The following is a 24,351-nucleotide window of genomic DNA, read 5'->3' on the forward strand; positions in this document are numbered from 1 at the left end:
CGCGCTGCTCCCGCCCACCGCCTCACCGCCCCCGCGCGCCCGAGCACGCGCAGCGCCGCCGGGGCGCGCGGGCGTGGGCGCGCGGTGGGCGTGGCCAAGCGAGGCGGACCGGCCGCTTTTCGGAGCCGGTGGGCGTGGCCATGTACGCGGCGGTGCGGGCGGGGGCGTGACCAGACACAGGGGGCGTGGCCAGACATGGGGGCGCGGCCGGCGGGCGCGGCGGGGTCAGGGAGGCGGGGGAAGCGGCCGGGCGGGTGTAGGGACAGGCACAGGGACGGGGTGGGCTTCCACGGGAGCCGGCACCGGGAGGGCGCTGGCCATGGACGCCACCACGCTGGAGCTGGACGCGGTGAAGTTCGCGAAGCTGGCGGTGCAGCGGGACCAGAGCGGGCGCTACCAGGAAGCGGTCTTCTACTACAAGGTACGGCGGGGACGCGCCGGTTCCCTCGGGGCGCCGCTGTCTCCTTCCCCTCGCCGCGGGCCGCGTGATGCTCTTGCGCCGCCCGGGGGGTCAGCGCTGCCCCCTTGGCCCCCCGAGGGCCGCAGAGGAGTGTCCGGAGCCCCGCGGCCCGGCACGGCCCTGCGGGCGGAGACAGACGCGCTGGGTCAGCGCGGCCGCCCCCGCCCTGGCCCGGCGGGCGCGCCCCGGAGCGAGCCGCTCGGCCCGGGGAGGACGAGGCGGTGCCCGCCCAGACGAGAGCGGAAGGCCGTGCGTGAGCGTCGAAAGTTTGTCGGTCTTCGCAGGAGCCGCGTCCTTCAGGGCGGGTTGCGAAACGCCTTTTCCCTGCGTCCTGCTTTTAGGTGGGAGCGAGCGCTGTCCGTGCGCTATTTACCGGCAGGCTTGGGGGAAGCGCTGCAGGTGCTCTGCTTAAAAACGGGAGCGGGCGCTTCTTCCAGCTGCAGGAGACACAGCCCCTGCAGTGCTTCTGGGAGGATTCATCCTAACCTCAAAACGGCTCTGCCCCGCTGGTTTTACGCGTTCATTCCTGGCCTCTCCCCAAGCCCTGCCAGGCCAGAAAGGCTGATCAGTTTTATGCTGGCACTGGGCATTTTGGAGGACCACAAGTGGGCATGCTGCCGCTCCTGGGTGTGCGGCTGGGAGCAGGTCTCTTGTACAGTCGCCAAATAAATAGAGAGGACTGTGGTGAAATACACGATGCTCAGCAGTAAGCCAGCTTCAGATCACAAGCTGTCAGTGACAGGTTTTTAACCTCGTGTGAATATTCTTTCCGTTAGGGACCAGATTTTATTGTTTCAGTATAGTTTCAGATTGGTTTAGCTAAGGGTATAATGAGGTTGATTCAGTGTCTTGCTCAATATCTGTAGGCTTACTACTAGTATTTAGTAATTTTTGTGTAACCATTAGCCATTTTTCACCTATGTAAATTGTCTCATTTTGTTGTTTTATGTGTCATAAAGTTACATTAAAGTTCCGTATTCCATTGACTTCTCACCTTCAAGAAGGGATCTCTGAAGCCTCTGTTTATCCTTATCACAGTAATCATTCCACAGATTCCATTATACTGACAAAGTCATTCTCTTCCAGTAACTTGCTAAGGCATCTGCAGTTGGCCTTTTATTTCATGAGTACAAGGTGTCTGTGAAATGTTTAAAAAGGACAGTGTTAATATCTTGGTGGCCTGTGCATGTAAGTGTGAAAGAATAGGAGGAAGAGTCTTTTTTTCTTTTTTTTTTTAACCCAGTTGTTAATTTTTAGAGGGCTAAATTTATATATGTAAACATTATATATGCAAAAGTTTTAGTTGCCCATAATAACACTGATATTATGTTAATAAGCTCTGTGTTCATCAGCAGCAGCGTGTGTGCGTGGTCTGATAACCATGTGCAGTACTGCTTTAGTATTTCTCCTTTTATCTGGAAGAAATTACTCAGTGCTATTCAGAATGAAAATATCTTTCTGTGCAAATAGTCATCCTTGTATGCTTTTGAACATACACGTGTGTGGAAAATCATTTTCACATACTGTGTGCAGGTGATATTCTTGCTGAGTGGAAAAATGCACCCCTGGCAGTCTTGGTGCGCTTGAAGCTACACGAGACAAGAGGATAACCTAGACATGTTTGGCTTTCCAGATGTTGCCTGAAGAATCACTGCCATGTTAGATTATACAAAATAATTACAAAATGTCATGTATTATTTCAGGGATACTTTATTTATTTATTAATTAATATATTCCAGCACAGTAGAAGTAAGCTCTGGCCTGTCACCAACTTTCTTATCAACTGCTCTAAGAAGTTCAGAGCCCACTGGTGCAATTACTAAGCATGTGGGAAAGCTTGGGTACTGAACTGGCTTCTGCGGGAACTCGACCTTAAGGATGAAACACGGAATATGCTACAGTTGTTGCCATAGACAATACCAAAATGTGTGAATGGAGTTCCTATGGTTAGCAGTGTGCTTGGCTTCCTGCTACCATGTAGCTTTGATAGATGCCTGCAGGAGTGCTGCCCGTGAGCCAGCTTCGGGCAGCTTGCTAATTAATGGTGCTCTGCAGAAATGTCAGGATCATATTTGGACACCGATGACTTCAGCCAAAACTGCTGAAGGCTGTTGCTAAGTCTGGCTCTTGACCAGCTGTTAGCAGCTTGCAGACTGATGGTCTGTAGTTAGCTTAGTGTGACTGTGGCACACTACTCATGACAAACAGTAGTGACATGGGAGAGATCATAAATGCTCAGTCTGACTTGCACATCCACCTGGTCACTGGAAATAGCTGGCATGCTGCCTCCATAAGCACTCTGTCAACTGCTTCAGTCCTTTGCAGGTTTGGTTTATAACAGACTTGTCCCATTAGGTTTACATCTTAAAACCAAGCAAAAACAATTGTGCGTGAAATCACAGAAGCAACATAAATTATACACTGGTTTTGTAGCACTGGTTTGGAAATCCACATTTGTTCTCTGCATCATATGTAGACCACATACCTTTGTGATACAGCACCTGTTTTGTCCGTCTGTGCTTGCAGTATGTCACAGACAAATATACCCATCCCTTGAGCACGTAGCTGCAGTGCACTTTTTTCCCCTGCAAGAAACAGTTGCGTGCTAGACCTTAATGGTAGTTAATTGCTACGTGTAAATGGTACTTCTGCTTACCCTTCAGTGGCTGTGGATGTTTTGTGTGATGTAGTATGGAGATGGATGCTGGCAGTGAGCATGCAGTACTTGGTTCTGTGATGTTTCTCAGTGAAAATTTATCCTGATAACAAATACAGGCAGGATCAGTTTTAACTTTGGGCAAACTAAACAGATGGGTATGGGAGCAGACTGCTAAGCTTGACCAAAATAATGGCCATAAAACACATGAGGGAGCCCTGGCCATGAATCTGTGCTTGCCCTGTGCAGGGTGAGCACCATCTCTGTGAAGCAGCTCTCTAGTTACTCCTCTGCCTTCTGCCTTCCCAGCCTGCCTGCTACCCGACCACCTCCTCTCCTCTGCTGCTGCTGGGAAGGCGAGTGCTGCCGCAAAACTGGGGGGGTTTCCCATGTCAATAACGGGGACAAAACAAGGTTTCTGTCCTCATTTCTGTGGGGTGACAAATCTTGAGTCTCCATATGGTTCAGAGACTGTGTCGGCTCTGGCTGTTTATTGCAACCCTGCCAAACCTTACGTGTTTTTCATAAATTCAGTGAAGGGATAGACAGCTTATGCAACTGAAGGTGTTTTTTTCTTAATAGATTTGTACAGGATGGAAAAAGCCTTAATGTGGGTGACGTGCTGTGCTTCTGAGCCAGAGGCCTACGCTCCCTCCTGAAAGCAGACTTCCATCCAGTATTTTGTGTACATACAAATGTTTTACAAAATAAGTTTGAGAAGCTAGGAAGCCTCACATTTGTAGATGTTCCAGATTGGATAGCTTTATCTGAGTAATAGTAATTTTTTTTAATGCTTACTAAACAAAAATTCTTGGCATTTGATTTTAAAAAGCTTTCATATTTGTTTACTTTTGTTATTACCAGATTAAATGCAAATAACTGGAATAGCTGCTTTTTTCTCCTAACCTTAAATCCTCAACTTTAAAATCAAACTGATTTCAGTGCACGCATGAAGAGTTTTACTTAAAATCTCCTAATTTCATACATTACTATGTAAACAGACCTAAGATCTGATCTTACAGAACTTCTGAATGTTTTTATAGTCTTATAGGTTGTCCCAGATGTGAGAAATTAAACATGATCTAGCTTATAATTTGAAACTTTTGAGCAGAATTTCCCTGCAGCCACTGAGTCTTTTTGCAGATTTAAGGGCTTGCTTTCATGCAACTCATGGCTGCTGTAGGCCCTCTGTTTATGGTAAGTAATTTTCTAGGCAGCAAACATTAACTTTGTCTCCAATTCTTCTCCCTGCAGGAAGCTGCACAAGCCTTGATTTATGCTGGAATGGCTGGGTCCAACTTGGAAAATATTCAAGAAAAAATAAATGAGTACTTGGAGAGAGTTCAAGCTCTCCATTCAGCAGGTGGGTAAGGAGCTTTCTAATTAAACCTCTGCGTAAATTAATTGAGTGGAAAGTTGTTTGCTGCTGTGAAATACATATCAATGGTGTTTGCTCTGTTTTTATTATTCTGATTTTCTTGTCCTTTGTGAAGAACCACAAATACAATGAGCGCATCAGTGCTTTGAATTCTGATACATCATAAATTAAGCGGAGCATGACTTTCTAAGGACTCGGGTGTCAGTATTCTTTGCTTTTAAATATTCTGAGGAGCCACATCTGCAGAGGAAATGTGAGAAAGGTTATTAATAAAGGCATTAAGTGCCATGGACACCTAAGTATTTTGTCATAGGTGATGTATTTTCACAAATGATGCAATATTTTACATAATTAAACATCCTTGTTCTCAGTGTAGTATGAAAGAGATTTTACTTACATTATTTCAAATCAGAAATATCCTGAGAGCTAACCTCTGCTTCAGGGAAGTGTGATGGTGTTTCCTTGCCCTTGCATAGATGTTTTTAGCACAGTTTAGAAAGATTTTGTTACCAGACAAGAAATAGACATTACCCATCTGATTAGAGCTGCTAGTGTTTTGGTGACAGGTTCAGGATGTTTTTACATGTCTGCTGCTGTAGAAAGCTAAATACTTGTTTTTTCATTTAGTTCAATCACAGAAGACAGACCCTCTGAAGTCAAAACAACAGTTGGACTTGGAGCGTGCTCACTTCCTAGTTACACAGGCTTTTGATGAAGATGATAAAGGCAATGCAGAAGAAGCTATAGAGTTGTACACAGAAGCAGTGGAACTCTGTTTGAAAACAGTATGTTAAGCTACAGGTTAACTTGGTGGAATTATGTGATGGTAAGAAATTCTTCCACTCTCACAAATGACTGACCCTTAAAGGCTGGCTTGAAAATGGAGTACCTGTATTTGTAAAAAATACCTTTTAATTTTTTTTTTGTTTGCTTCATTGTTTTTTTGGGGATTTTTTTAGTGTTTCTTCCAGTCTTTGTTATGTTGCTATAAAACACTGTAAATTTATGGGGACTTGTCATTTATGTGTTGTTTTTTTTTTTCTGAACTGGATTATACTAAAAGCTAGAAATATTCTGGAATATTTTTCATGTTGATTTTTGCCCTGGAGCAAATACCACAAAAAGAGAAATCAAAAACTGTTAAAAATGAAGATGACTTGCCAATGTGTCAGCTCTATTAATTTCTGACTACATTAAAGGGAATCATTTAAGGGAAATTTGTGTGTGTAACATTTTTTGAAGACATAACAGTCTACTGATGCCAAAATTATTAAAAATACTACTTGATTACTCAAGTGTTTAACACTAAAGCTGTTATGAGTGAATTCAATTCACAGTGAAATTAATAAGGATGAATTGGCCATTACATAAACAATGAAGAATATTAACTACAGGTACTGCTTTTCTCCCTTAAGTCCAGTTGCCTTAACTAACTCATTACAAGAAGAGCTCACCATCATAATGTAACTCCACCAAGTCTGTTTTTCTTTTTCTTTTCTCTTCAATGTTATAATGTAAAAATATTTGTGGGTTGGTGAGGGTGTTGTGTTACTGTTGCTACATGCTTGAGTAAATCCTTTCTTCTGAATTATGTTAACAGGTTTTACCTAGGCTAAAACCCCTGGTGGTACAGTGTAACCAGATCAAGAGTTAGTAGAGCTGCTCTAGTTTTTCCACTTCAACTGTTGGAACAGAACATTTTCAGTCTATTACATAACATTTACTGCAGCAACATGCTCCTTTTTCCCTGCTATGTTCCTCCTTCTGTTGTGTCAGTGCATGCAAATATTACTGAAGTTAGTCTGAAAATAACTCATATTAACAGCTGCATTTATTGGGTATTTCATTAGGTACAAGATACTGCTGAAGTTTCTTTTAATCTTGACTAGCATATTCTTTTGTTGACATGATGGTGAGGTTTGTCCCTTGGGGTAACCCAAAAGTACTTTCTTCTTCCCAGGATGAAAGGAGATTTAAGGGACTCTGCTGTCTTGAAGCTTTATTCCCATCTTTCTCCTCAGTATATTCAGGGGAAGAGATGTGTTTTCTTCCTTACCTTTGAAGTACTCAGAGAGCAGCCATTACTCCTCTTCTGTGGCTGATTCCTGGATGAGTGCTGGTGCTGGTGTTCCATCTCCACTCCATAAATACTTACCTTCATGAATCCTTAAAAGTCTTTTCCAACCAGGAACCCCAGAGTGTTATTTATTTGCAAATTAAATTAGTTGCTTACAGAGGGTGTTTCTAGTTTTGTTTCTTGGGGTGAAAGTAGCTTGCTTTTTGTATCCCCAGTTGACATCCCTGACCTGGAATAATTGGTCAAGGCACAAAAACCTGAAACCTTTTGTTTCAGGTTTGCAGAAGCCATACTCATCTGTAAGGAAGACAAAAGTATAAACTGTCACAGATAACCTCCCAAATGGGAACAGAAGTTAACACACCTCACATATTTGTCACCCTGTCCTAGGTTACTTTATGCTTTTGATTGCAAGTTTAAAATGTTGTTCTTGCACCTCTCTGTCGTTTGTTTGAAAACAAACTTATTTTATGAAGTAAACATTTTAAAGTAAACATTTAAAATCTTTTTCCTAAGTTACCATGATCATTTTAATGTGTTTGGGGAAAAGAATCAGAGTGCATCCAAACTCAGCAGTATATGCAACATTTTGTTATGTCTTCTTTCTGCCAATAGTGTTTTAATACAATTAATTCTTCTGGCAGTTCTTTTTGTGTATGGACTGTTTTCCATGCTGAAGAATTTTAAACATAACTTCCATTCTATCAAAATTTCACTAGAACAGCAAAATGGTATTTCCTTACACAGTATTTTTTTATGCTGAGTTTAAAAAAAGAGACAACAACAAACATAGCAAAATATCTGCTCATTTCAAAAAGATAATTGGAAGAAATAGCTAGTTACTCTTTGCTGTAATCTAGAAGTATGACAGCTGAGTTTATGAAACATGTTGGTAGTTTTTGGATGTGTAGATTTTCCTTTAATTTTGTACTTTAGGCTACTGAAACCTCAGAAGCAGGCCTCCAGTCCAAGCTGAAACAACTGGCTCGACAAGCACTGGATAGGTGAGTGCCGCTAATGTTAGTAAAATGCTTGTTGTCAGCTCCAAGTGCACCCTCTGAGCTGGATTCTCAGTCTAACGTCTGTGTGGATTCTGTGTAGACTAAGCTCCTGAAGAGTTCACCTTGGAGCCAGTTGCCAGCTGCTTCACTGCTGAATGTGGCAGCTGTTGTGCCAGCCCTCTGGGAATCTTGGGACATGCAGAATTAGGAAAGGACTGTGTGCTTGTTAGAGCAAATGCAGTATTTCAGAGATATAATCCAGAGTACTATAATCATTGGCCTCTATAAAAGATGCTGAATTCAGGCTAGGATGAAGTCAAAGTGTCAGTGTCCCTCCATAAGGAAGACAGCTTGGAAACTGGGAAACATTTTTCTCTAAAATAGCAATCTAATTACATAGTATATGTGTAGTGAAATCTCTGAAACAATTTACAAAAGTATAAGGTCAATGTGCCTCTTTTTAAATCAGCTCTGTGATGATGAATCCCAGGCTGTGTTGGGCTAAATTTCAGTATAAGCTAGGTTTTAGCACTTTTCACTCTGTGTTCAGAAAAAAATCCCAATATTTTGCATATGTGTGACCATCCAGAAGCTTAATGCAGTAGTAATAAAATATGGCTCCTGCATACACAGTGTTCAGGCAGTTGAAAGTCTGGGTTGTGAGAATGCCCATGGGTTTTACTCCTATTGTACCTGCTGGACAAAATAAATCTGGAAGGTATGAGAGGATGCAGATCAGTTTTTCTCTGTGTTTCAGTGATCTTGTTCTGAGATCCCACATAATTAACACTTACACAAATTCTCCTATTAGCATAATTTAGAGGCAATAAAAGTCTAATGAGTTCTGTCAAAAGTAGCTTGTAAGAGTTGGAAATATGTATTTTAAATTATTCAAGATCAGAAAAATAAAGTACCAACATCAGAAAATTATTTTTGCTTTTTAGAAAAAGTAGTGTTGGTCAACTTGGGCATTTTCTCATTCCATTTAGCATATGTGGGAACATGAACCCAGAAAATGAACAATTGAGCTGTAATTGTATTTTTATCGCTGTTGTAAAATAATGCATTCTTTATTTGCTTTAGAGCAGAAGCACTGAAGGAATCTATGTCAAAGTCATCTCAGAAAGAAAAGTCAACTGCAGCCAAACCAAATCAGCCAGTCAGAACTTTCTTTCCACTGGGACCTGATTTTTCTTTAAATGATAAACCACAGACAATCAGAGCAGTACAAGCTAGTGAATCTCAAGGTCAGAGATACACTGCAGAGGAGATTGAAGTACTCAGGTAAGACTAAGATTTTCCAGAATGAGTTCATGGAAGGTCTGACTCTGAGAAGCCAAAGTGCAAAGTTGTTTTTATAGATCATATAACTGCTACTTCACTGGAAATCAAAGGAGCATAATATTTTATATGACTCTGCCTTCTATTACATCCAGTTCCGTTTACTTTGATTTTTGTTATAAATGAAATAATCTACAAATAATCCATAAAACCATTAAACTAAATTCTGACTTTTGAAAAATATCAAATATATAATGTTCAAGAGATCTTGTTTGCAGAAGCACCATGTATTACTAGTTTTTGAAAAGTTATTGTTTCCTTCTGCAAGTTAATCTTGCATGATTGATAGGTTTGTAACTTTTCTTTTTTGTTGTTTTTCTTCTGACTTGCAGGAAGACTTCAAAGATTAATGGCATTGAATATGTACCTTTCATGAGTGTTGATCTGAGGGAACGTTTTGCCTTCCCTATGCCTTTTTCGTAAGTAATGCTTCAGTTACTGAACTTCAGTTTTGTTTTTATTTTCAAAACTTTTCCATATTTGGTATTTCTGTATTTTATTTTTCAGAGTTTAAAATAATTTACATAGGCTTTTAAGCATAATTCAGGCAGAGATATTTAAATACTACCACTTCCTTCTTCCACTCTGAACTTAAAACTTTACTGTAAGCTGATCCTGCTCTGTAGTACTAGCCCACTTGTGTCTTCAAGCTTATAAGGATAATATTATATTTGTCTTTTTGGATTATTGGGGTGGGCTGGCAGCTTGAGTCTGTTTTCTGATGCTGCTCCATGCTAATGAGTTAAGCTCTGTTGCCTGTAAAATGCAGGTGATAGCTGTTTCCTCTGTAAAGGGCTATTCCAAGGCAGAGTGTGATATATAACAGCCAGATTTTCATTCATAAGCAACAATAATAAGTTAAGATTACACAGCCATAATAGACAAGACATCTGGGGCTGGCTAATTTTTTTTAAACATTTTTGCTTTTTCCCCTCTTAAATGTCACAAACTTAGAAGCAGTGTTCCTTGAAATTGTTTTACAGCTTTGTGATTGTTCTATGCATATTTTCATCATCTATCTGACATATTTAAGACCACACATACTATAAAAAGCTCTTCTAAACTGCTATTGATTTATTTATACTTTTTTTCTCTCTCTGAAATCTAGTGATAAGTGTGGGAAGCTACCATTGTCCCCCAAACAGAAAGCAATGTTTGCCAAGTGGGTGAGACCAGATGACATAACAAATAACCCTACGATGATCTATACCGTATCAAGTTTCAGCATAAAGCAGGTAAATTGTTCCCAAGGAAAAATGTATACCTCTAGTGGTTTATCATGGGGGACTTTGTTGTTCAAAAAGGAATCCCCAAATATGAGAGAGCTTTCCTTGGGTCTTATGAGCTTAAATAATTGGAAAAAATTTTGCTCTGTAGGGGCCTCATGTTGAGCAAGCATACATTTTCTGCCTCTTTAATAGCGGCTTTGCTTCTTTTGGTTTAAATTCATCCCTTTTGAAGGGAATTATTAACTGACTGTTTTCATTCCCTCGACGCACTTCATTCATCTCTCAGTATCTGACTTATTAGTAAATGTCCTCACTGCCTTTCTTCTCTTTATAGACAATAGTGTCAGATTGTTCTTTCGTGGCATCACTAGCTATCAGTGCAGCATATGAAAGAAGATACAACAAAAAATTGATCACAAGGTAAGTAGCTGTTGCTTTGTAAGATCTTTTCAGACTTAATACTGCCAAGCTTTTGCTGTGTGTTCTGTGACAGCTGTACACAGTCAAAACAGCATTTGTTTCACCTTCCTCTCCCTTGGACTCACGGTTTCAGCACTTCTAAGCTGGAAGCCAACTTTATATTGAATCAATTGAGTCTAACAGCAAAAAGCTGTTAGACAAACATTTCTAATAAAAATTTTGAGTCAAAATTGAGAACAGATAGTGACTTTATTCACCATAGACATGTTCAAAGAACCAGCAGTTTTCAGACATTTATATATGCTCTAATATCCAAGATTTTTTATAGATACTCCCAAAAGTCTGCACAACTTGTTGCATCATGGTATAGGTATTTTGTTTCTTTTATTACTACCAGAACATCTCATCTATCTTTGTTTAATGGATAACCCAATTTTTATCCAGCCAAGCAGCACTTTATTAAATGTGCTGTCCTGGTGAGACAATTACCATTGATTAAGTTTTCTGGGGTGTAACAAGCCTATGAAGTGGCTCCCTTACTGTACCTGCAGTGTATTAATCAGATTTTCTGGGGTGTATAGGCCTTTGATGCCTTAACTTGTTCACAATAGCTTCCTTTTTCCATGACATCTTATTCACCTATAGTTGTATGATAACCATTAAACAGTGCTTCATTGAATTTTGTTCTTCAACTGTTGATTAAGTTCTCTAAGGGGTATGGATTCATGTAGTTCCTTTCTGCAGGTGCTGAAAGATAATTTCTCAGGGTTTTCTACTGACACTCAGCCAACACAGATCTAAATCAAAGCCAGCTAAAATCACAGTCAATCATTCCTTAAGTAATTAAGCATACTTCATTACAAAATTTTTTAAAAATCACAAAACTCCTGGCTAAGATAAGATATAACTCGCTGTCAATATAGGTATGTATACAGACACTGTGCTTTGAGGAGTAAGAAATAGTTTGGAAGGATTTTGTATTTGTTTGGGACTTTTTAAATATAAACTTTATTTATAATGCCTTCTGCTTTCATTTTTCTACTTTGTTCACTGCTGTGCAACAGGTGGTCCATTTTACAACTCATTGTAGAATTAATGTTAACAACACTATCTCAGCTCCACTCAATTGGCATCCTGTGATAAATTTGTCGTGGATTTTCTGGACTTTACTAGGATGCTCTTGCCAGACCAGTGTGTAAATGTTTTTGGATTGTTTTGTTTTAATCTGTTCTTTTTGGAACCGAATTTGTATTCTTTTCCAAGTTCTGCACTGCCTTCTCCTTCAAAAGTTTGACTTGTCATTCACGCAAATACTGTATTTATATTATAGATTTGTAAATATTACTTGTTTAATCATAAGATAAATTTGTTTGCCTTGCTTCTGTTTGAGAAACAGTTAAGTTACTTATGTTCTTTTTGCTACTATATTAAATAGAAAGCTGTAGCAAGAGCAGGGCCTGAAAAAATAAAACTTATTTAAGCATGATTATTTTTACTAAATTTGAGTTGCTCTTCATTAAAAATGCCATATTTTGGTTCAGTTTAAATTCCATAAACAGACTATGTTAATCCCACTTTTATTATTATAAGTGTAGGTAAAGCCAAGTAATTTATGTCATATTTTCCTCTTTTTTTTTTTCTGTTAACAGTATAATTTACCCTCAGAATAAGAAAGGAGAACCAGAATATAATCCATGTGGTAAATACATGGTGAAGCTTCATATCAATGGCGTTCCTAGAAAGGTAACTTTTTTTGGGGAGCTTACTACTATTACTGCATGAGTCGTGTGTTTTAAAGGCTTGATCAGCTTCACTATGAAGTGCTTGCATAGCAAAAACTTTAGGCAGGTGTTTTTGAAAGTAGTTTTTAATGGTTAAACCTTTTTGAGATTGATGTATGGTTTTGAAGTGTGCAACCATATTCTTCTTCTGTCTATACTTCTATAGACATTAACAAAAGCAGCCTTACATTAAATTCATGTAAAAAATGCCTTACATTACTTAACAGAATTGTGAAAACCAAACAGGAACAAAGGTATGTATCCCCTATTTATGAATTAGATGTGCACTTTTCCACTCCATCTTAGAAAGAATTAAAAATTATAAAGAGGGATATCCGGAAGAGTATAGATATGGAATGACCATAGAGGAATAACTCAACTGATAATTCAAGCAAGGCCTTGCTCAACTATAGATTTTTAGTAAGAGGAAATTCCTGAAGATAAAACTTCATAACTCACAAACAACTTCATTTTCTTTTCAGTGCAATAAATAAGAACATAAAATAATGTATTTTTCCATATCATACTTAACTGTAGCACAGATCATAGTGACTGATGAATGCTTATGAGAGTTCAGAAGTTGAGTGGTCATATTCATAGGGTGGGAAAGTAGGGGAAACTCCTCAAAGACTCTTAATTGTTAAAACATAACCTCTGGGTCAGGAAGTCCTTGAGCTGCAAAATTCTGAAATCTGAATGTTCCAGGAAAGTATAATTTTTGTATCCGCCTTGCTTTTAATATTCTTTCCAAAATATCTGCCAGAGGCTGCCTTTTGTTAGGATGAACGGCCATTTGCTCTCCTATGAAAAGGTCTATTCATTCCTGCACAGATAGGATTTGACCAGAGAATCTGCTGTGTTGGTAGCCTGTACGTGTAATGGAGCAGTGCCAACAGGAAACTGAAACATCTATTCACAGAAACTGTTTCAGATTTCTGCAAATGTGCAGTAAGAATCTGTAATGATGATGAATATATAGTACCTAATTTAAAGAAGAAATGTTAATACTGTCAGAGCTGCTGCTTTGAGGTGTTTTTCCTTTTCAGAGAGAAGAAACTTAAATCTGGAACTGGAGGCTACCGTTTGTGTCATATCAAAGTGATATGACACAATTTGTTTCCTTAAAGATAAATAAATATTTATTTCCCTGCTGGCTATCAAACATTGTCCATGCTCTGATTCCTAATTACATGAGGAATATTGTTAGGCTTTTCTTTACTTTTTATGCTTGTAATTGCACAGAACCTTTCTGCAAATGCCTTCTGCAGTAGCTATTGCACACTTTATAGGAGTGTACTGTCACCATCAGTCAAGGCAGCCACTCACATGTCACCCAATGAGACCAGTGCAATCAAGAGCTGGCAGTGGAATTTCTTGTTCACCTGGGCAAACCACTGCAGGATTGATGGAGGTTCCATATGTGAGAATAATGGTCACATCTGGCTGTCTCTGAAAAGTTTTGTATTAATGAGGGTTTTGTTTTATTTTCTGATGACTTTCAAAATACTTTATTAGATTGATGATGATTTTTCCTTCATTTCATACAGGTAATCATAGATGACCAGTTACCTGTTGATCATAGAGGTTCCATATGTGAGAATAATGGTCAGGTCTGGCTGTCTCTGAAAAGGTTTGTTTAATGAGGGTTTTGTTTCATTTTCTGATAACTTTCAAAATACTTTATTTATGATGATTTTTCCTTCATTTCACACAGGTAATCATAGATGACCAGTTACCTGTTGATCATAGTGGGGAACTTCTCTGCTCTTATTCCAATAATAAGAATGAATTATGGGTGTCACTAATAGAAAAGGCTTACATGAAGGTCATGGGAGGATATGATTTTCCTGGATCAAATTCTGTAAGTATAATATTATTTCAAAGAGTAAAAAAATCCAATTAAATAATAATGGGTAAAATAATCTCATTCTAGTGAAATCAAAGTGAACAGCTTAGGGAGACAAGTATTTGCTTTGACATTTTCTTAATTTTTTTTCTGTTTCTTTCTTTCACAGATATTTTTAGCTGTACTTATTGAAATTATTCCATCAAAATAGAATGAGCAAGACATCTTGATGGTCAAAGTTAATCTTAGTTCTCAGATTTCAGTATTGATGCTTGTGGGTAGGAAGAGTTTATATAAAGTCTAGATGGCTGTGTTGGGTGAAGTCAAATTCTCTTTTGCCCATATCAGTACTGCTGATTTTGGTTTCTAACTCTTTCAATAAATAGGGCAGTTCTCCCGCATTAGGTAATGGAGTCAGCTAGGAAAAGGAACAGTCTAGACATTTAGAAGGTCTGTATAAAGGGAGCAAGTACTTTGATCTGTGCAAGTTTGTTTATCAGATTGTTCCACTCGTCTCCATAAATATGCATTGGGTTTCTATAATGTGGTTACTAAAGAAACAGTAAACATACATCATACAAGTGACATGCAAGTTATTCTTCCAAGAGGAATTATTTGCTGAAATTAGTAGTCTACATAATTTCTTACTTAGGAAGCCTTTCTGATTTTAACTTTATACTATTAAAATTTTAAAGATTTTTTTTTTAAGTTCATGGTGCTAATTGGTATCTTGACAATCACGTTCTTGGCGGATATACTTAGTAATCATCACCTTTTGAAAAATTGTTATGGAGACAAATATGGCTTTGTATAAGGGGTAAATTCAGCACATATTTTTAAGTGTCAGACTGCTTTGTTTTGAAGGACAAAAGCTGGTGAGAATAACAGTGTTTTATTCCCATTGTCGTCCTCTAACTTGCTATCTGGAAAAACAGCTTGACTGGTGACATTTAATCTCCACCCTTCCTGCCCCCTCCACTTTCCACTATATTCCAGCTTCCTTCTGTAATCAGGGTTACTTTCAGTCAGGCTGTCTTGTACTTGTAATTCCTCAAGTTGCCACCCCCCAGTGCTGGTTATTGACACTTCAAGCATTTACAGTCTCTGCTTTTGCTCTGAGGAGTACAAAGCAAAAGAATAGGAATTAAGCAATATTTCAATGAGTTGAGAGATTAAAGCATCTTTTTATGGAAATACATGTCAGTGTCAGCTTTACCAAAAAGAATAAAAAACCCAAACTCTGAGCTTTAGAAATAAAACATAAATTATTTAAAATGCATATATAATAGCAAGGTACCAAATAGTGCTTCTGAGATATGCTTTAAAAATCTGCAAATCAATGAAATAAATAGAACACATCAAACAGCTGAGCATGACTGATGATTCTGATATGCTTCCATTGCTCTGGAATTCCAGTTTATTTCATCAGTTCACTTTCCAGCTTTTTTTTTTAAGCTACTTGGAAATGTTGTCCTTGTCTAATTAAAGAATTTTTTTGTTCGTTAGTCTTAATCTTGACCCTTTTATGTGTAGAGCTGTATTGTAACTTACATGTTCTTGATTTCTTTCAAAGTGTTTTGTAAGTTGTGTGCAGACATCATATGTTTATATATGGATTATCTGTTCTGATTCCTTTTGAACACTTGCATTTCAGAATATTGATCTCCATGCACTGACAGGTTGGATACCTGAAAGAATTGCAATGCACTCTGACAATCAAGCCTTCAATAAAGATAGCACTTTCAGAATGCTTTATCAGAGGTAGACATTTGTTCTTTCCTAAGTAATTAAAATGCTTGCTGTGTAGTAGCTGTGTTACCACCATAAAAGCAGTACAGATACTTCAACAGCACTTTGGTACTGCTGCAAATAGTGCTTTAAAAAACCTCCATGTGCTTTCTGGAAGAAGAAGAATTGAGGTATTGTTGGCTTTGTTAGAACAGAAGATTAAAATACTGGGAATTTTGTGTGATGGAATTCTTCCTCTATATGTATGAATAAAAAAAAAATAACCCTTTCCTTTATAAAGAAAACAGAATATAAAGTCAGAGAAGAGCAGTTGGGAACCAATATACCAGTTATATTGTAACTGGTACCAGTTATACTATATACCAGTAACATGTTTAAAAAGAAGAAGGATCTGTGTTTCCACACATCTGCTGTCCTTGGTAAGCAGATATAATACAGTGTTTCTAATTGTATTACAAGGTTATGCCCCATCAGTAAATCTCCTGGAGGAGCAGCAAAAGTCTATCAAAACTGCAAAACCTCAGACCTACCATAACAGTTGCATTTGATGGTCTTAAAATAATTTTGCTTATGGTGAATGTTACAGCTGTAAATTATAAATGCCAGGTATACCAAGTACTTTGATTTCTTTCAAAATGGCTCTTTCAAAAAGACATGCAGCCATGTCTTATGTATTTCAGTGCAGTAGGAGGGGGTTATTCTGTTGATTGAAACATCTGCCTCCACGATTAAAGAGTCTTTCTACAGAATTTTTTCAGTTGCTTAGAAGCTCTCAGAGCTGTCAACAATTTTTCAGATGTTCTGGTGTTGTAATTTGAAGGTATGACTAAAGTTAGGATGGGATGTAGCCATTGGAACATTGCTGTTGTTCACCTGTGCTAGAGTGAAAATGTGTTGATCCATGCATTCCAGTGATCCTGTAATCTGTCTAGGGACACCAAGTACGTACTTGGATTTTTAGCGTAGGCTGGAAACATGTTATTGTGTTTTCACAACAGTAATTGTTCCAAAATTAACAACTGATATTCAGAACAATAAACTTAAGTATGAACAGCTGCAAAAGTATAGAAGCATGAATTTCTCCTTCTTCAAAATCCTGGTAGTGTGATAGATTAATAATTTTCTGTATGCAGTCATTGACTTAGTGGTGATGAAGCCACATTTGTGCTCAGCTGTGGATCTGTGAAGAGTATCTTAGAAGTGTCACAGGCTCAGCTTGAGGTTGATAAATGCTGAATTTTGTTTATGAAGATATGAAATTATATTAAAATAATAATTTTTTATTTAAATGGTATGCTTAATTTTGAAAGAAAAATAGTTCTACTTTCTCAGATTCTTTTCAGGAGTGATTTCTGTTGACAAAAACCCCTATATGCCAGTTTTTATAAAGTAGGGTCATGCTAATGGGCAGCGTATAAACATGCTATTGTAGTGTCTGACAAATGTTAGATTGCAACTTGTGGGATTTAATTAAGCTACTTTTTCACCTCTTTTTGAACAGATTTCACAAGGGAGATGTCCTTATCACAACAGCAACAGGAGTGATGTCCGAAGAGGAAGGAGAAAAGTGGGGTTTAGTTCCAACCCATGCATATGCAGTCTTGGATATAAGAGAATATAAGGTATCAAATGAAACTGAAGATGTTTTCAATCTCCTTTTTGAAACCTACATGTGTTTCTAGGTTTACCCTAGATGGGTAGATACTGGGTTTTTTTGCTCTAATGGCTAATATATTTTATTTTGTCTTGGACTCAGACTCCACTGGGAAATTTCAGAAAACTTAATGATTGTGTGTTTTCATGATCCATATAAAAGCACTTTCAATATGTAGAAATTACTGTGACAAGCTGAATTGACAATTTTACTTTGTGTTTTTATTAGGGACTTCGATTTCTTCAGCTAAAAAATCCCTGGAGCCACTTACGTTGGAAGGGAAGATACAGTGAAAATGACACAAGAAACTGGACCCCAGATTTACAAAAATACTTGAACTTTGATCCCAGAACAGCTCAGAAAATAGACAATGGTAATAAGGTTTTAAAAGTCATTATCTTTTCAAATAGTATAGATCTTTGTGGTGAATCCTTGCAGGAAGGTGGAAGCGATTGCTTAAACACAAGGAGAGTAAAAAAAATACTAGAAACTAAATAGTCCAAAAGTTTATGAAGTATTTGTGTATTTAAATCTGTCATTTCAGGTTTGTCTGGGGTTTAAGTAATCTAGACTGTTAAATATATATCTCAAATTCATTGACAAAAAAGTACCTCCTTGGTTAAGTGTGCTGTCTCAGTATGTGAGAGTTCAGTGCAGAGAGAACATTCTGACAATAAGCTGTGTGATGCTGCTTTTTAATACGTGAATGGACTCTCTGTAGGGTTTTTCCCCTCCAAAATTTTCAAATATGTATCAACATGCTTACTGTAATCAGTATTTAAATCAGTGTTTCTGGTGCATAAGCTGCATTTTACTTTCAGAAAGAACTTTCTGCATTTTACTGTTTCCTAGTTGCTGCCTGCAAATCTCTGAGGGAGCCCTTTTGTTCAGTGCCACTGTTTTTACAACACTATTCCTCTAAATCCATTAGATTATAGCATTTATCGATAAGCCTTGTACAAGTGCCTGATGAAAATTTTTGATTCAAACATAAAAATAGCAGCCCTGGATTTGTGACAATTATGAGATAATGGCTTGTTATTTATTTACCAATTCATTTAGTCAGTAATTTGTAGCATCTGATTGTTAAAATTTTATATGCAATTACCTTAGTAATTCTAATGGAGTTATTCCTTCTAATTGGATTTACACTTTGACCTTCTTGGTTTTGTGTAGTTATTATTACTGGTTTTTAGTGCTGCAAGATCTACAACTACCTAAGTAAGAGACATGATTTATAAGGCTCCTACCATTTTAAAAGTTCATTCCACCAGGAATTTGTTGGCTTGAAGGCACTGTTGTTGGCCGGAGTTGCAATTAAGAGAGCTATGGAGAACTAGAATATATGCATGAGAATGTTGCAAAGATAACACAAATTTAGAGTGCAAAAACAAGTGACATAGGTGTTGGATGAAGTACCTTAAAAATACATTTGAACATACTCGTGTGTTGGTTGAATACTTGATTGTGCTGGATGACTGCTGAAGTAGGTTGTTGAATTGCAGGACCCTATTTGACTGTGTATTTTATTTTTTTGGGTTTAGAAACCTAGGAAAGGGGAAATCAGGTCAGAATCACCTAATGATGTCTCTTTCAAAATAGCAGATTTTCTCATACCTTCTGCTTAGTGTCTGAAAATGGAAAAGCATTCTGACAGCTTCAGAAAGTCCCTGCTAATAAGCAGAGACTAATTTGTTTTTTCTTGCTTTAACTTGGTTTGGGGGGCAACTTAATATTTAGCAATTTAGGCAGTGCAGACATTACTACTACATTTTGCAGAAATGTGTACTTACATAAGCTGTATCATTTGCTCAGAAAGAGACTTTTGAGAAACAAGGAAAATCAAGGTATCTGGTAAGAAAATAATAACAACATTTCCTTTTCAGGCATTTTCTGGATTTCCTGGGAGGACCTGTGCCAGTACTATGATGTTATTTATTTGAGTTGGAACCCAAGTCTTTTTAAAGAATCTACATGTATTCACAGGTTGGTCCAAAAGATACAATTTTTGTTTCACAATCTCAGTAAGGTTCTGTTGTGATGTTTCCTTCCTTCAATTCTTCCAGGTTACAGCTAGGGGCTTGAATTCCAGTCCTGTTCTTTTGAGCCTGACTTTACACTTTCTCAGCCCAGGCTTTGTTTTTGACTACTTCTGTAACATCAGTGGAGCTCAGTGACCCTTGTGATGTTTCTGTGGAACTACAGCTGTGTAACCAGATTCTGACTTCATTCCCACATCTCTCTATCAGAATAAAAACCAGATTTTTGTGCAGTCCACGTCTAAGCAGTGCCCAGACAGTGCTTAAGTGACCTAGTTATTATTTGGAATTAGTTTTTCTGGCCACTTGCAAGTGAGCTGTGCAGGGTGTGTTGTCTTTATAGGGTGTGTTCACTGACATCAGGGTAGTTTAACCAGTTCTGGGTTTTAGCACTTGTAGTTACCATAAATGATCTTCCTTGCCTGCTGATCTGTTTTCTGAGTGTGAGTGTTTCTTACCAAATATCCATTACATTCAGGGGGTTTGTCTCCCAGTTTGGGGATAAGTGTGTGTATCTGTGTTTTGGTTTTGGAAAGCAAAGGTTTCTATACTTTTCCACTCCACTAGACTGTACTTTGCCACTGCTTCCACACTGTCTCTGCATGTTAGCTCTGCACAAGCTCCTTCATCCACAGTGTGAGTCCTGAGCTTATCTGTAAAGGCTCCTTCCATCTTTGCACTCCAGTTGTTTCTAAAATACACTGTGGTGATGTAGCAAGATGAGATAATGTGTATGCTAATGTCAGAGCTCACCTACTGGTCTGTCTGTCCTTATGTTATCAGGGATTGTCTTCCCTCTGTGTAGGGAAAAGTCTTAGCACAGTGGCAGTTGCCATAAAATGCAGAGTAACAACAGTGATAATTTGAAGCTTTTTTAATGCAGCCTTCCACACATGCTGTTCAGTTTTACAAGTGTGAGAGGGACAAGGAGACTTAGGAATAGCTGTATACACTCTGTTTCCAGTGTTCCACACTTTGTGTTCAGTCATCAGCACTTTTTGTTTTTTCTCACTGTATTTTTCTTGTCTAGACACTTCACAAGGCAGCAGGAAGAATCTGCAGTAGGACACCTCAAAGATCTTTAACACTTCCTGCAGGCACTCTTCCAAGAATGAAACAGGGCACATTTTAAAATAAAATTGCATCTGGAAAAAAAAAAGGAGGAAAAAAATGGGCAATTTTTTTAAACCAACCATAGCAGGCAGGCAGATAGATAGATAGATGGATTTCTACGGTTACAAAAGTGTAGGTGTTTTTCATTTAATATTGGTGTGTGAAATCATGGCTATGGTTGTGTAGCCCAGGCTGCTTAAATGGTTCAGCTTTTTCTGTGCTTTGTGTGGTTGCAGTCAACCAGCCAGGCTGTTTGTATTTAGCATTTTTTATTATCATACATGTATTGTGATGAACTCATTTATAAAACAAGGTCCTAAGGTAATGCTTCTGATGTGACTGTGTTATGTAACCACTGTCATAGATTCCAGTAGAAAACTAGGCTTTGGTATCTTGTTACTGATAATATCACACTCTGCATATGTGTAGGATTTGGAGTTAATTTCAAAGCACAAATTAGTTTCTTACTGGTCTAATAACATGTCTGTATCACTTTCAGCACGTGGGATGCAAAGCAGGGCCCGGTGAAGGATGCCTACAGCCTGGCCAACAACCCTCAGTACAAGCTGGAGGTGCAGTGTCCACAGGGTGGTGCTGCTGTCTGGGTCCTGCTCAGCAGGCACATCACTGACAAGGTGCTGGTTCTGCACTGCGAGCTCTGCCACAGCTTCTCTAAATCTTTCTGTATGGCTTTCTCTTATTATTTCTCTTATTATTTCATTGGCAGTATATTACTGCCTATGTTCAGGTGTGTATGCCTGTTTAGATTTAGAATTTTTAATTCAGGTACATGTACTCCAATTGAAAGAGAGTAAAATTTGAGCTAAGTGATTCTATTCCACTGTAAAGGTTCTGAAGTAACTCTGAATCCTGGGGCCTGAATAAGTTAAATTAGTGAATGTTTGTTTACTTCAGACATTTGAAAAAGGATTCTGTTGGATATCCCAATAAATACAAATATCACATCGTATTGTGTGCTAATCAAAAGGGATGATGGAAGGTGTACTTGACTCTGATTAAGCATTCATGATGTTTCACAGAATTGCACAATTCTGATTTGTGGTTTTTTGTGGGTTTTGTTTTTGTAGGATGACTTTGCACACAATCGGGAATTCATTACAATGGTGGTATACAAGACTGATGGCAAAAAAGTTTACTATCCAGGTTAGTGTACCTTAATTGTCAAGAAGCTGATGTTATAAATAAATGAAGAAGCAGACACAATTTTGTGGAGAGGAAAGGCACTTTTTTCTTTAAAACTAGATGCCTAGTTAAGAGGTCAGTCTTCTGAAATCAATGTTTTGCTCTGTTTGATCCTACTTAAAGTCTACACAGAAGGAATGGGCCATTCTACACATGCTGTAAGCACTCTTAAGAGGTCTAAATAGTCCTGCTGACACTTATTTTGATGCAACATTTTCTTTATTTTTTCTGGTTATTTTTCAGTGCCAGTCGTTAATGCTTAGAGGGAACAGGTGTTGTGTGTTAGTTTCTCTGCTAGCACAATTATTTCCTACATTTGTGAAATTATTTAAAGGTCTACAGCTTCCACAAAATGAAAATAATCAGGGTTAATTGTCCCATGGATTTGGCTTAGTAAAGTACCTAAGCAAGCTTATGAAATATAGGTGAATACTTCAGCATATTTCCAAGTATCAAGTATAGAATGTTAAAAATGGTCAAGTTTTATCAAAATCTCACTTTTAGTCAGTATATGTCAGATTCTTTTCACCTTGAGGAGAAGTGGTTTGCTGTAGCTGTGAAGTAGCCAAGTATGCTTTATTTCAAGAGAGATAGCAGATCTGAGACACAGGGTGTAAAGGTAATGCCCAGGTTGAATGGATAGACTGAAACTTTAAGACAGAGCCAGTAAGATCATCTTTTTATTTATTCTTTCTGTTAAGTCAGAGATTGCTTGAAATATTCCTTGGAATTATTCAGTAAAGGTGCATCCTAAAACAAGTGGGATTGGGCCGGTTGCTTTTACAGATAGGAACCTCTTTAGAACCAGGTTTGCATTCAGGTAGCTGCTCATGCAACAACTCCCTTACTAGATTTTAAAGCTTTTTTCACCAAAGAGTGGAATTTATGGGACTTTATCTATTGGAATGGCTAATAAGCATTGCATTGTTTGCATCTGATCTTGTTCAGTGAACTCTGCTGACCAACTCCCCCAGAATCCAAGCTTCTCTGAGAACCCAAAGCTTTCTGTGGAAAAATCTGTTGACACCTGACACTATCTGGCTTTGTAAGAGCTCCTCTGTGAGGAGAACTAAACACCCAGGTTGCTTCTGGTGTGCCTGGTGGTTCTATTTTACATATTGTGGTGGTGCTTATTTTACATATGTGTCTCACTGAAAATGTTCTTAAGTGAGCAAACCCAAACACAATTGTGTAGTAGAGGGAGTTGTTCAGTTGTGCTTGAAAGAGACAGCCTAGCAAGACCAGTAGCAAAAACTGAATGATTCTTATGTTTTGTCTTGCTACACAAACTCTTTTAAAAACTTCTGATCTCACGAGCTCAAACTTGTTTAAAACCTTTTTCCATGGAAATAGATTGGTCAAGCTGCAGTATTATTTTTAACCATCTGTTAAAATGAGATGAGAACAAAGCAGCTTAATCCTTTGGCAGCAAGGCTGAGATTTCCCATTCCTAAGCTTCTTATTGTTTTATATTAATCCTTTCCCCTCTCCCATGTTGCTTTGTGAAAGAAAATAAAAAGACCTGATCCTAGGCCTATTGAAGTAATTGGCTAGGCTTGGTCCTGCTTCACTGAAATTAAAAGAAGTCTGGAAAGAACCAATTAGAGGCCAAATAACAAAATACACTGTCTAATTATAAAAGCAAACATTTGGGATCTTTGGAAGTACCACATGTGCATTGGTATTGGGATGCAACTACATCTGTGTAATGATCAGAGGCATTTGAAGAGAGAGGGACAGAAAGCGTGTGTGATTTACTTAAAGGAATTAACATGTTTTGAAGTCTTGTTTACGAGGTGGCCAATGTTTTGGCAGCTGGCATTCTGGAACTGTCCAGCCAATGGAGAAAGAGCAGACACTTCAGAGATTTTCAAAGAGTGCTTAAACATTCATTATCTTTCTCTTGAAATTTCAACATAATTACAGCAGTCTTCTTTGAGTAGTGACATTGGTGGGAGGTGGGTAAACAGTCCTTGCACGTCGTGGGATTTAAGCTGTGCTTTCAAGCACCAAGTTTGTGTCTTGTCATGTGTGATGTACCTCTCCTGAAAACAGTAGTTGATGTTAAGACTGTCCTTTCTGTGGGTAAATCTTGAGGCTCTCATCTGTTCAGAGCACTTGGGTCTGTTCAGTCTAATCTTAGAGGTTTATCAAGCTGGGGGGGGTTTTTGGTCAGGGAAAAAATATTCATACTTTTCTTTTTCAGCTGATCCTCCTCCTTATATTGATGGTATTAGGATCAACAGTCCTCATTATCTAACCAAGATAAAGCTGACCTCTCCAGGCTCCCATACATTCACCTTAGTGGTGTCCCAGTATGAGAAACAAAACACCATCCATTACACGATCAGGGTATGTGCTGCTGTTTCATAATAAATGTAAGCAATTAAACTGCAAAGTGTCC

General features: G+C 38.3%; 1 protein-coding gene across 4 annotated transcripts in view; it reads left to right on the plus strand.

The window, feature by feature from the left end:
• Window positions 1-230: 230 nt before the first annotated feature.
• Window positions 231-24,351, plus strand: part of CAPN7 (calpain 7) — a 33,597-nt gene continuing 9,476 nt past the window's right edge. Inside the window, exons 1-17 of one of the 4 annotated variants that reach the window (XM_039713358.1) lie at window positions 231-421; window positions 4,371-4,479; window positions 5,122-5,279; window positions 7,508-7,575; window positions 8,656-8,856; window positions 9,246-9,332; window positions 10,022-10,148; window positions 10,477-10,562; window positions 12,212-12,305; window positions 14,058-14,204; window positions 15,844-15,950; window positions 17,440-17,560; window positions 17,821-17,965; window positions 19,479-19,578; window positions 21,244-21,379; window positions 21,833-21,908; window positions 24,154-24,299. In XM_039713358.1, the coding sequence (XP_039569292.1) occupies window positions 320-421; window positions 4,371-4,479; window positions 5,122-5,279; window positions 7,508-7,575; window positions 8,656-8,856; window positions 9,246-9,332; window positions 10,022-10,148; window positions 10,477-10,562; window positions 12,212-12,305; window positions 14,058-14,204; window positions 15,844-15,950; window positions 17,440-17,560; window positions 17,821-17,965; window positions 19,479-19,578; window positions 21,244-21,379; window positions 21,833-21,908; window positions 24,154-24,299 (2,010 nt within the window). In that variant the 5' untranslated portion in view covers window positions 231-319. Of the gene's footprint in view, window positions 422-4,370; window positions 4,480-5,121; window positions 5,321-7,507; window positions 7,576-8,655; window positions 8,857-9,245; window positions 9,333-10,021; window positions 10,149-10,476; window positions 10,563-12,211; window positions 12,306-14,057; window positions 14,205-15,843; window positions 15,951-17,439; window positions 17,561-17,820; window positions 17,966-19,478; window positions 19,579-21,243; window positions 21,380-21,832; window positions 21,909-24,153; window positions 24,300-24,351 lie in introns of those variants that run through there. The other 3 variants (XM_039713386.1, XM_039713367.1, XM_039713376.1) reach the window with 3 other exon arrangements.

The sequence above is a fragment of the Passer montanus genome, unplaced genomic scaffold (assembly GCF_014805655.1).
Source record: "Passer montanus isolate IOZ18808 unplaced genomic scaffold, ASM1480565v1 scaffold10, whole genome shotgun sequence".
Classification (NCBI taxonomy): Eukaryota; Metazoa; Chordata; class Aves; order Passeriformes; family Passeridae; genus Passer; species Passer montanus.